Genomic DNA, 12,628 nt, shown 5'->3' with positions numbered 1-12,628 from the left:
CCACCAATTAGCCTGGTAAACACAGACTTCTCTTTTAAAGTGTCTCAAGGTAACAAGCCAACCAAGAAGCGACTGCCCTAGGAATAAGCTTTGGACCAAAGCCATGTACTCCTAGGTCCCAACAGTTTGCTCCCGTCACCCGCCCACATTATAAGGACCAGATGTGTGTGTGTTTGTGTGTATAGCTGGGGGGTGGTGGGAAGGATGGCCTCAGAACTACTCTTGGAACAACTCCTGCTTCTGTCTCCTCCAATACAAGCTAACCTGTCATTAAAGAAACACCTCTGGACTTTCATGAGACTCTCTGCTTGAGAGGCTGTTCCAAAGGAGCTGTGGTCTATGTGCATAAAACCAGACGGCCCCATTAACCTGGCTGGAGATTACTGAGAAACACAGCTGGAGGAAATCTTTGCTTCTGTGGGCGACTCTTCCTGGACACCTCACTTCATCTCTAGATAGAAGGCCCAAAGCTCCACGTGCTCCCTTAGGGGCATATCCTGGAAATGTACCCCTCTCCAGGCCTAAGCCCTCCCTCTCTTGATGTTTCCCATCTCCTTTACAGATGAGGACTGGACAGCAACAACCATTTCCATTCCTACAGTCCTCTCTGGCTGATGACTCCTGTGTCCAGAAACAAGCTCCAAGATCAAGAAAAGGTGACAATAAGGAAATGTGGGTTTATAAAATAATCATATTTAGGATCCTTGGGGAATAAAGTCTCAAAGCATTCAATATTCCAGTGGCTTCTTCCTGGCAGCCCCTTGCAACACTTGGGGCTGCTGGACTAATACGGCCTCTTGGCTGAATGGTTAATAAGAAAAGCACATGAGTTTATTCTCAGCTTCTGCTTTGGAAAGGGGATTTACAAACAAGAGGAAAAAGGGGCACTATGGACTGAAAATGACAGGCTTGTGTAAGAGGCAAACTGACATTATTGTCCAATGCTACCACCTGCTCTCAACCTCCTACTCTCTTCTCACTAGACCACGAATTCAAGTTCATCCTTAGGCTACAAGAACAGTAAAAGAATTAAAAAGCCTACAGGAGCTGCTTTCTTTTCCTCCTCATCTTCCATTCATACCCCAGAGCCTTAGACTCCTAGGAGTAGTATTGGAATGGGCAGGGCCTGTGTTCCTGGCCTCATAAACTAAGGGCTACTCTCCCCTACTGCCCAAAGCCTCTTAGTTTCCTTCTATGGCCTCCTGAATTCCCAGCAGAGGCTTTCCCTCCCAAACTTATGTACTGTTAAGGGAGCAGACTTTTTTTTTTTTTTTGGCTGCGTTTGGTCTTCGTTGCTGCGTGCAGGCTTTCTCTAGTTGCAGCGAGTGGGGGCTACTCTTCGTTGAGGAGCAGGGGCTCTAGGCGCAAGGACTTCAGTAGTTGTGGCATGCGGGCTCAGCAGTTGTGGCACACGAGCTTAGTTGCTCCACAGCATGTGGGATCTTCCCAGACCAGGGATCGAACCCGTGTTCCCTGCATTGGCAGGCGGATTCTTAACCACTGCACCACCAGGGAAGTCTCCAAAGGAGCAGACTTTATGACAACTCCAGGTAGCACAAAAATAGAGCAGGTATAAAATCTAGCACAATAGTTCTTAAAGTATGGCCCCAGTTACCACCTGCAGCAAAATCACTTGGGACTGCTGGTTAAAATATTCTCAAGATCTACACCAGGACCACTGAATCAGAAGTGGGTGGGGAGTGGGGTGGAAAGCATGAATCTGCCTTTTTTAGGAAACAAGCTCCCCAGATGATTCTTATACATGCTAAAATTTGAGAACCACTAGTCTGGATGAACCAAAAAGAAAATTAATTAAATTATAAAATTGACATTGATGAGAAGGTGACCCATGAGCGAAAAAATAAGCTTGTTATGTACCAAACTCTACCCCTGGTAGCAACTTCACATCTGGTTAGTGGATATTTATTATACCTTCTGGCAAGGATCAGAAAAAATGCAACTGAGGAACGGGAACAATATTGGCAAACAGAGAAAACATTCCTTTCAGGATCCCATGGGAGCTACTCACCTCCTCCAGACATTTCCTAAGAAGTTCCACTGCCTTCTCACGTGAGATAGCTGAAAGAGAACACAGAGGCCAGGCACTCAAGGTGCTGACATTAAGTCCAACTCTCTGCTGCAACTTTTGACTAAGTTTCAAACTTTTTCAGGTCAGCATGCCACACAAATGCCACACAACAGAAAAGGCAAAAAAACCAAAATGCCTAGCCTTCTGGCTTGCAACAAACTTATTCCATATGCAGTTGAGGGTGCCCCACACCCAATGCTCAGGCAGCCACAAGCCATTGCAAATTGATTTGCTACAGAGAAGGGAGAGCATGACGGAATTCTGCCTCCCATGGCCAGGGCTTGCCTCTAGAGAAGTCCAGCGGCCTGCCTCTTCTTTATAGCCCATCCCCCAACTCCCAACGCCCCCAGCCCCCCTTTAGACCAGGGCTTAAATCAGCTCCATCTGCCCTAGCCAGCTGCAAATCAGGGAAAGGGAAGACAGGGCCAGTGTTTTAGCCTCACTTTGCCAGCTGGGCCTCAGTTTAACAATGGAAAGAGAATTCATAGGATGGGGCTGAGTCTCTCATAAAATAGGAGCCAAAGGAACTGTCCACAGGCATGGCAAACTGGGATGACATATTATGCAGTTAGGCTTCAGGGGTGGTTGGTGGTTATTTTGGTGGGCAAATCAGCTGTATTACTGACAGATGCCAAATCAAGAAACAGTCACTAGGAGGCCAGGCTAATTCTTTTTAGGATGTGGCCTGGAGCTCTGGCATGGCTGAGGTTGAGTGAGAGGGCAGCACCTAAAAAGGAATGAACAAGCCAGATTCTTACTATACTGACAGGGACGAATGGAATGTAAGGAGAAAACTGGTTATCTGTGCTACATCTATAGCTTGTAAAAGCTGAGAATCCCAACTGCCTATTGCTCACAGTGGCTGAAGTTGAGGTTAGGATTGGGGTCAGAAAATAGAACTTAACACAAAAGCACCCCAGTGTCTGGAGGTTTGCCAAGCTGATGGTTCATGGACAAGTAGAGAGCCAGCTTTTTCTTATAGGAGGGGGTAGCCATTAGGTGATAAGAACCAAGGGAACAGCTCAGGCTATGGCCTTAGAAAGCTTTGATATTTAAGAAAAGAAACCCTCAGTTGTCATGCTGGAGACCTGTTCATTACCACAAGCTCAAAACAAACCTACAAACCCCTTGGTTTACTTGCTCATTCTTTACACCTGAGAAGCTAATGAGCACCTAACTAGGGCAAAATGAGTGAAAAAACTGAACTTTTGTAACTGAAGAATTATAGTTTTACTCCAACCCCCCTTTAAAACAAAACAAAACAAAACCCAGCTCTGGGCATATGCAATACCTCGTTTTATCTGGCAGAAGAGGGACTTTGATCAGCTTTTCCATAACCCTAATGACCTACAGGAGAAAGCTTCCAGAGGGCACCTGCATGTGCTTCTTAGGATCCATCCTCTATTCAAGCCCTGGCCACCCAACTCCAGGGGGTTGTGCCCAAAACCAGGAAGCAGCTGAGGACAGGGCTCTGCTACTGCTCCCTACACTTAGAGAGCTGAAACTTACCTGGTGTGTAATACCGGTCCAGGATACTGAGAGTCAAGAAGGCACCGTAGCCATGGGCTGCAAAAGGGGCTTTTGCCAAGGCTGCCAGGTAGTCCATGTAGTAGAGCGCTGGACCCTCATGCTCATCATAGCCAGCCAGGAGGAGGTTGACATGATATGGGGTCTGCAAAGGAAAGACACTGCAAAGTGATGGTCAAAGCAATAACACCAACACCTCTCCTCATGGAAATAGGAACGTTCCAACTCTTGATAAATAAGAAAATAGCAGCAGCTGAGTAAATCATGATGAAAGTAAAGATTTAGACAAATCTAAAGGACCCAGAGTGTGGTCAGAGGTAAACGGAGGTCAGCTTGTTTTCTCTGAACAGAAGAGCATTTGGAGCACTTTAACGTACGTGAAAAAGCTGCTTCTTAAAGCCCATGGACCAAAACCTGTTACAAAAGCATTTCAAAAGCAAAGCATGGCTGTTCTTGCATTGTTCCTAATAGCTGAAACCAACACACACAATTCTGAGAGTGTCAGGCCACAGGCTAAAGAAAGCTGCAGCTCCAACCACATCATCCAAAATAAGAAGGCTCAGTCTGGACAACTGGACCAAAATCTCAAATGGTAAACTGTATGCCTCACTATTAAGAAACAAGTCTTGGGCTACAATTAATAAATGCTGGAGAGGGTCTGAAGGAAAGGGTACCCTCCAACACTGTTGGTGGGAATATAAATTGGTGCAGCCACTGTGGAAAATAATATGGAAGTTCCTTTAAAAACTAAAAACAGAGCTACCATATGATCCAGCTATTCCACACCTGGGTATATGTCCAGAAAAGACAAAACTCTTAATTCAATACACGCACCCCAATGTTCATAGCAGCACTATTTACAATAGCCAAGTCATGGAAACAACCCAAATACCCATCAACAGACGATTGGCTTAAGAAGATGTGGTACATATATACAATGGACTATTACTCAGCCATAAAAAAGACTGAATTATTGCCATTTGCAGCAACATGGATGAACCTAGATAATATTATACTTAGTGAAGTAAGTCAGAGAAAGATAAATATTATATGATATCACTTATATGTGGAATTTAAAAAATAATACAAGTGAATCTGTATACAAAACAGAAACTAACTCACAGACATAGAAAATAAACTTATGGTTACCAAAGGGGAAAGGAAGCCGGGGTATACATTAGGAGTATGGGATTAACAAACTACTACACATAAAATAGATAAGCAACAAGGATTTACTGTATAGCATAGGGAACTATATTCAAAATCTTGTAATAACCTATAATGGAAAATAATCTGAAAAAAAAAACTGAATCATATATAAAACTGAATCATTTTGCTGTATACCTGGAACTAACATAATATTGTGTATCAACTATAAAAAAAGAAAAGATTAAAAAAAGAAAAAGAAAAAACAAGTCTTGCGGTAGGGAAGGGTAGAAAGTCGCAAATATTTAAGTCAAATCACTAAACTTTTTTTTGGCTGTGTCACACAGCTTGCAGGATCTTAGTTCCCCGACCAGGGATTGAACCCACGCCCCAGGTGGTGAAAGCTCGAAGTCCTAACCACTGGACCACCAGGGAATTCCCAAATCACTAAACTTTTAATGCAGACAGTAATAATGGAAGTTCATAAATACAAAGAAATGTGGTAACTCTAGAAGAACTGTAGATTTAGGTGAAATGCTAATATTTTTCTAATACAATAAGGCTCTGCTAAGGTAACTAAGAAGTAATTTTTATCTGTGAGATAAATAAACAGTACTTATAATAACCTATTTATAGGTATCCTTTCTCTGTATTACCTGCAAGTCTAAAAATGCAAGTTTCTACAGAGAACCTTAACTAAGTCTGCCTTGCCCTTCATCTCCAAATGGATGATTCTTTTTCGATACCAGGTGGGCCATTTACCATGGCCCGTCTATGCTCCCAGGCATCAGTGGTGAGACTCCCATGTAAAATGACTTCCTTTTTCTCTGCAAAGTGTGTTTTTCCTCTTGCATTTGCCACAGTGGCTAGTGAGCAGGCCTTGCCCATGGTTATATGCCCGTCCCTAAACTTATATATTCGATTAAATGCACATTAAATGAAATCAAATACATTTATGCATCCTATTATGGGGCATAAAGTAATAACAGCTAATGGTCTTAAAAGTGATGCTTTGTATTCTTTGAACACTGATTAACATGGGCACTTGGCAGCCTGAAGAAACATTCTAACTCATGTTAGAAGAACACATGAAAATATCATATACTTACTTGGAATTCCAAGCCAGCTGTGCTAAGTAGTATTTCCCTTAGACTACAGAGTAGCCCTAACCTGCAAACAAGTTTCTGCCTTGGGGATAAGATGGTGAATAGTCTCAGGAGTTAAGAATTGACCAGCAATAGTCAAGTCTTTAGAGAAAATAATCTGCCTATCACATTTCCCAGTAAGTAGCGTGCTACACTTTGCCAGGCTCTGGAATTCTCTGCCACATTCTGTGACTACATTCTTAGTAAGTCTGACCTTAGGCAAGACACTTAACTCCTATGAGCATATGTTTCCTTATGTGTAAAACTGAGTTAATCCTTCCCCTTTCTGTCTTCTAGGAAATATGGTGAGAAAAAACTAATAGAGGTGAGGCATCCCAAACTCTGGAAGAAAAAAATGCTACCTAAATTCTTAGTATATTAGCTACACCCCAGTCTCCTTTTGATAGCTTACCACTTTAAACAACAACAACAAAACTGTCTGAATTACCTAAAAATAAAGAATATAGGGAACTTCCCTGGTGGCGCAGTGGTTGGGAGTGCGCCTGCCGATGCTGGGGACACGGGTTCGGGACCCGGTCCGGGAGGATCCCACATGCCACAGGGCAACTAGGCCCACGCGCCACAACTGCTGAGCCTGCGCTCTGGAGCCCGTGAGCCACAACTACTGAGCCCGCGTGCTGCAACTACTGAAGCCCGCGTGGCTGAAGCCCGTGCTCCACAGCAAGAGAGGCCACTGCAATGAGAAGCCCGTGCACCGCAACAAAGACCCAACGCAGCCAAAGATATATAGATAGATAAATAAATAAATTTATTAAAATATATATATATATATAATATATATTTTTTTAAACTGTGAGAACAGTAATGCAAAATCAGGCAGACAAAGAATACTGTAGTGTTCTTATAGTTAAAATTCGAATAGCAAAACAGAGAGAGAAATATATAGCAAGGAGATTCTAACTGGTTTCCTTCCCCAAGAGGTTTAATAATACAGTTTCTTACCTATCACAAAGTAAGTTCATCTTTTTGCTAAGAGGATAACTCTACTCTTCTCCATTCACTGGAGAATACTCCTTTTACAGCTAACCAAAACAATTTTATCAAGTTGCAATGGTATATTAAGGATCCACCCAGATAACTAGAAAGCTAACCAGCAGAACCTACATATGCTCTGTCTCCAGTGAGGCTCTTGCCCACACTCAAACTGTGTTTAAAACAATTAATGTGATCTTTAAAAGCCACCACCAAAAAATTTTTACATGAAGATGTCAACGGAATTTCAGAAGCAAACTGTATTGCTTAACTGGTCTATATAATATCATTTACTTATGCTTAAGCATCTGACACACACACACATCAAAGCTGGTATTCAGAAGCTATAACACGTGGTATAGAAGATAACTCATAAATTATTGTGTGATTTCGAATCACCAACTTTTGCATGTGTGAGATGCTTAAGCATAAATAAATGGTGTTATCTAGACTAATTAAATCAATACATCTGTGTAACAACTTGCAGTTTCTGAAATTCTTTTGACAATGCTCCATCAAAGATCTCTGGCTCACACTTTTTTTTTTTTAATTTCAAATAAAGTCTCGTATACTGCCACTCTCTTACTCCTCTAAGAATCATGACATTCAAAGTGACAAAGCCATAGTGATGGGTTTCTTGACTGTTACATTTCCTCATATTCTTGATGCAACAGTGTTTTCCTGGAATAAGACAAATTCCAAGCCATTCGATTTTGTGAAACTCTTACAGCATATACATGTGTGACTGTGGTGTGTTTAGGGAAACACATAGTATGTGTAAGACACAATCCACCTATTCAAATATTTATACCAATTATAAACTCCATGAAGGCAGGATTGTGTCTGGCTTGTTCAACGATGTATAAGCATATAGTATATGTTCAGTAAATATTTGCTGAGTGAATAATAATCATACCAGAAGGCATTAAATATGTTTTAATACATATGTGGCTAATGCCTAATATCACAAGAAGAAAGATTAAGAAAATCACTAAACAAATGTCAGAAAGTGATATGTCCTACTTCTGAGAACTGGTTGAAGTTTAAGTTGACTGCCAGTATCCTACGATTGCACATAATATTGCTGCCTTTTTCTAGGCTCCTAGGTCCTTCTCTTTCTACTTTACTTTAGACATAGGTTGCTAAGTAAATAAAAAAATTATGCTATAGGCATTTAGAATTAAATGAAGAGGAGAACAGTAGCTTAAATAAATATCTCAGGAAGAAACAGCTGGGCTACATTACAGTTAGACCTGAGTTTGAAATCCAGCTCTATTACCAGACGTGTAGCTTTAGAAAAGTTAGTAACCTAACCTCTCTGAAAATGTTTTCATTGAAAACATGGGATAATACCTACTACAAAAAGGCTGCACTGAAGACTCAAAGAGATAATGCATATAAACAAGCATAGTACCCAAAACATAGTAAAGCCTCAGTAAATGCTAAAATAATTACTAGGGAAACACAATCACCTATGAAGTTCACAGTGTCCATGAAATAAACAGGGTAAGCACTCAAGAGAAGCCCATCTACTCCTAGCACTGAGATATAAGATAAATTCCTCATATAGTCAAATATACACCAAATAGCCAAAACAATCTTGAAAAAGAAGAACAGAGCTGGAGGAATCATGCTCCCTGACTTCAGACTATACTACAAAGCTACAGTAATCAAAACAGTATGGTACTGGCACAAGAACAGACACACAGATTAATGGAACAGAACAGAAAGCCCAGAAATAAACCCATGCACTAAAAGTCAATTAATCTATGACAAAGGAGGCACAATGGAGAAAAGACAGCCTCTTCAAAAAGTGGTGCTGGGAAAACTGGACAGCTACATGTAAAAGAATGAAATTAGAACATTCTTTAACACCATATACAAAAATAAACTCAAAATGGATTACAGACCTAAATGTAAGACTGGATACTATAAAACTCCTAGAGGAAAACATAGGCAGGACACTCTGACATAAATTGCAGCAATATCTTTTTGGATCCGTCCCCTAGAATAATGGAAACAAAAACTAAAATAAACAAATGGGACCTAAACTTAAAAGCTTTTGCACAGCAAAGGAAACCATAAACAAAATGAAAAGATAGCCTATGGAATGGGAGAAAATATTTGCAGAAGATGCAACCAATAAGGGATTAATTTCCAAAATATACAAACAGCTCATACAACTCAACAAAAAATGGGCAGAAGACCTAAAAAGACATTTCTTCAAAGACATACTGATGGCCAAAAAGCACATGAAAAGATGCTCAACACTGCTAATTATTAGAGAAATGCAAATCAAAACTACAATGAGGTACCACCTCACACTCATCAGAATGGCCATAATTTTAAAATCTACAAATAATAAATGCTGGAGAGGGTGTGAAGAAAAGGGAACCGTCCTACACTGTTGGTGGGAATGTAAATTGGTGCAGTTATGGAGAACAGTATGGAGGTTCCTTAAAAAACTAAAAATAGAGTTGCCATACGATCCAGCAATCCCACTCTTGGGCATATATTCAAAGAAAACTCTAACTTGAAAAGATACATGCACCCCAATGTTCACAGCAGGACTATTTACAATAGCCAAGATATGGAAGCAACCTAAATGTCTATCAACAGATGAATGGATAAAGAAGATGTGGGGGGTGTGTGTGTATATATATATATATATATATATATATATATACACACACACACACATATACACACACACACATATACATACACACATACACACACACACAATTAATTATTAATCAGTCATAAAAAAGAATGAAATAATGCCATCTGCAGCAACATGGACATGGATGGACCCAGAGATTATCATACTAAGTGAAGTCAGTCAGACAGAAAAAGACAAATATCATATGCTATCACATATATGTGGAATCTAAAAAAATGATACAAATGAACTTATTTACAAAACAGAAAGAGACTCAGACACAGAAAACAAGCTTACGGTTACCACAGGGAAGGGGGGGATATATTTGGAATTTGGGATTAACAGATACAGACATATAAGGATCTACTGTATAGCACAGGAAACTACATTCAGTATCTTTTAATAACCTATAATGGAAAAGAATCTGAAAAAGAAAAAAAAAAAAAAAAAAAAAAAAAAAATATATATATATATATATATATATATATCTGAATCACTTTGCTGTACACCTGAAACATTATAAATCAACTATACTTAAATAATTTTTTTTTAATTTTTAAAGGAAAATAAATAAAATTTTAAAGGAAAATAAATAAACACCTCATATACATCCTCCTAAAGGGATATGGTGGGATGTTTATAAAAAGTGCCCAGCACACTGCCTGACACATGGTACAAATGCATGACAGTTTCCTCCTCTCTCCTTCCTGGACTCTTGGAAGGAGCCCTAAGGTGAAGGTATTCATTGTCACAAACATTCATAAGCACTGACACTTAGAGCATATCTACTTCACAGTACACCCACCCTAACCTATCTTGAAATTGACACAGGCACAGAGACATTTTCCTGGAAGCCTGAAAAAACAAAAACAACAAATCCTACATCCAGATTTGGAGAGCAAATTACCACTTAGTAAGTACCTTCATACTATTTCCACCCTTACAGATATGTCCATCCTGAGTGCTAAGCCTCACTTTCTAGCTACTTTTTCATCAGTTCCCTTCTTTCCCATGATCAGTACAACACGAGAATTTGCCAATTAACCTGAAGGAATGCGAACACTAATCAATCATGAAAAAATTGCCAGGAATCCTGTATCTTTTACGAAGTAATCCTTATCCTGTGCATGATATAATCTGTCTTTGGTTGTCTCCACTATTCTAATTATTTAGATAGTAAGTCTAAGTAATAAAGCAAAGTTATGAGGTCTCCCAGGAGAGGAACAGTATCTATACATAATTCTGAACTAACCTAAACATCCGAGTGACCAATAAATGAATTTAAACATTTAGCTGAGACATTCTCTGTCCAATGGCCATGAGGATCACCATCAATGGTTTGCAGCACAAATGCCAACGTGCTTAGTTTTAAAGTTGTATCTAACTGACACACAAAGAAAAAAATTTAAATGAACCATCCTGGGAACTCAAAATGAACTTTAGTTTCTAAAATAAAATACCACCAAAATTTTGTCTCTTTTTACAAGTAGGGAAAGAAGAAGAAAAAGAAAAAAACCTAGATAAATTGGTATCTCTTGCTCCCTTAAAAAAATACATGAGGTAAGCTTATTTTTAAAGTGAAGAGCTTTAAGGCATTTTGAGATTTCCTCATCTATACAACAGGGATAATAAGAGTATCCAGCATTACGGGGTTATGGCAAGGTTTAAATAAATGTAAACTGCTCAACGAAATGCCTGTTACATAGTAATAACACCACCACCACCACCACCATCACCACCACCACCACCACCACCACCATCATTTTTAGGATCTGACCGCATTATTAACAGATCTGATTAGATAATAATAAGATCAAGAAGATGTACCAGGGAATTCCCTGGCGGTCCAGTGGTTGGGACTCCAAGCTTTCACTATCAAGGGACCGGGTTCGGGTTCAATCCCTGGTCGGGGAACTAAGATCCCAAAAGCCGCGAGGCGAGGCTCAAAAAAAAGAAGAAGGAGATGTACTACCACAGAGTGCCAATAAATTATCCACCTTTTTTTGGTTGCTAAAAGGAATACAATTTAAGCCAGGGGAATTAGCCAATAAGCACATCTCTTATGTCCCTCTCCCCGGGATTGAAATGGACTTCCTAAGTACCTCTGAGCCCTGCAGAACTGAGTTCAGTTTCACTTTGTACATCTGAGCTCAGTTCCTTTGTACATTTGGGAGTGGGGTGTGTACATGGCACACACATGCAAACTTTCCTTCAGTTCGATGGAGTATTTCCTTCCCTCTAACTCTTGTGCATACAACTCCTTGTATATTCCCTCTCTCATGAAACTGTAGTGATTAAGAAGAGTGTGAAATTCCATAAATTTTACAGCTCAAGAGAACAGTTGTGATAAATACACAGAAACAACAAAATCAGTGAAGAGAGTCTGGGCGGTGACAAGCAGCGGTGTGACATCTGGCGGAAGCCGAAGTCACAGCAAGGGGGAGAGAGGTGGGCGTGAGGAAGCATCCTGCCGAGCGTGGACACAGAAAAGGAGAGGAATTGACAGTCTTCCTTTGGAGCCAGGCCAGCCTTTGCCACCTCTAATTGAACAGGACGACGCCGCTATGAGTGAGGTGCCTCGGAGAATGATGCAGTTTCTTTTGCGATGTGCTGCACACCTTGGAACATTAGCGTGTGAAGCATAATCCCATTCCTTGTGGGTCGGGAATTTGGTAGGAGAGGCAGAACCACCAACGGGACAAAGGATTTAGCTAATGATGACAGTGTTTCAATAAACAGACTTCTAAACAGAGACTGGGCTTTGAAGGAAACAGTGCCTGCTATTTCATTTAGTCCAGCCGATTGCCAAAGCTGCCTAAAATTCCATCTTTGGCACCGAGAATATTTCACAAAAATGCAGTTTACAGAGTTAGAAGGGATCTAAGAGCTCATCTAGTTTATCCAATGTCCCGCTCACAAATGTGGGGACTCGGGTTCAAAGAGGGGACAGTGACTTACCCTAAACCACAGGGCTAATTAGAGTCAGGACCAGAATTCAGGCTTTCTGATCCCAAGATTTGTGTGCTTTTCTAGGAAACGATGCTGCCTCCACAAAATGGAAATTAG

General features: G+C 40.4%; 1 protein-coding gene across 1 annotated transcript in view; it reads right to left on the bottom strand.

The window, feature by feature from the left end:
- The window catches only part of PSMB2 (proteasome 20S subunit beta 2), a 36,805-nt gene that overhangs the window by 512 nt on the left and 23,665 nt on the right, over positions 1–12,628 (bottom strand). The window contains exons 4-5 of the mRNA XM_061186805.1: positions 3,599–3,761; positions 2,030–2,079 (exon numbers count right to left, since the gene is read on the bottom strand). Coding sequence (XP_061042788.1) covers positions 2,030–2,079; positions 3,599–3,761 — 213 coding nt within the window. The remainder of the gene's footprint in view (positions 1–2,029; positions 2,080–3,598; positions 3,762–12,628) is intronic.

The sequence above is a fragment of the Eubalaena glacialis genome, chromosome 3 (assembly GCF_028564815.1).
Source record: "Eubalaena glacialis isolate mEubGla1 chromosome 3, mEubGla1.1.hap2.+ XY, whole genome shotgun sequence".
Classification (NCBI taxonomy): Eukaryota; Metazoa; Chordata; class Mammalia; order Artiodactyla; family Balaenidae; genus Eubalaena; species Eubalaena glacialis.
Note: the sequence above shows the minus strand (reverse complement) of the source record. Positions and strands in the feature narration are given on the sequence as shown.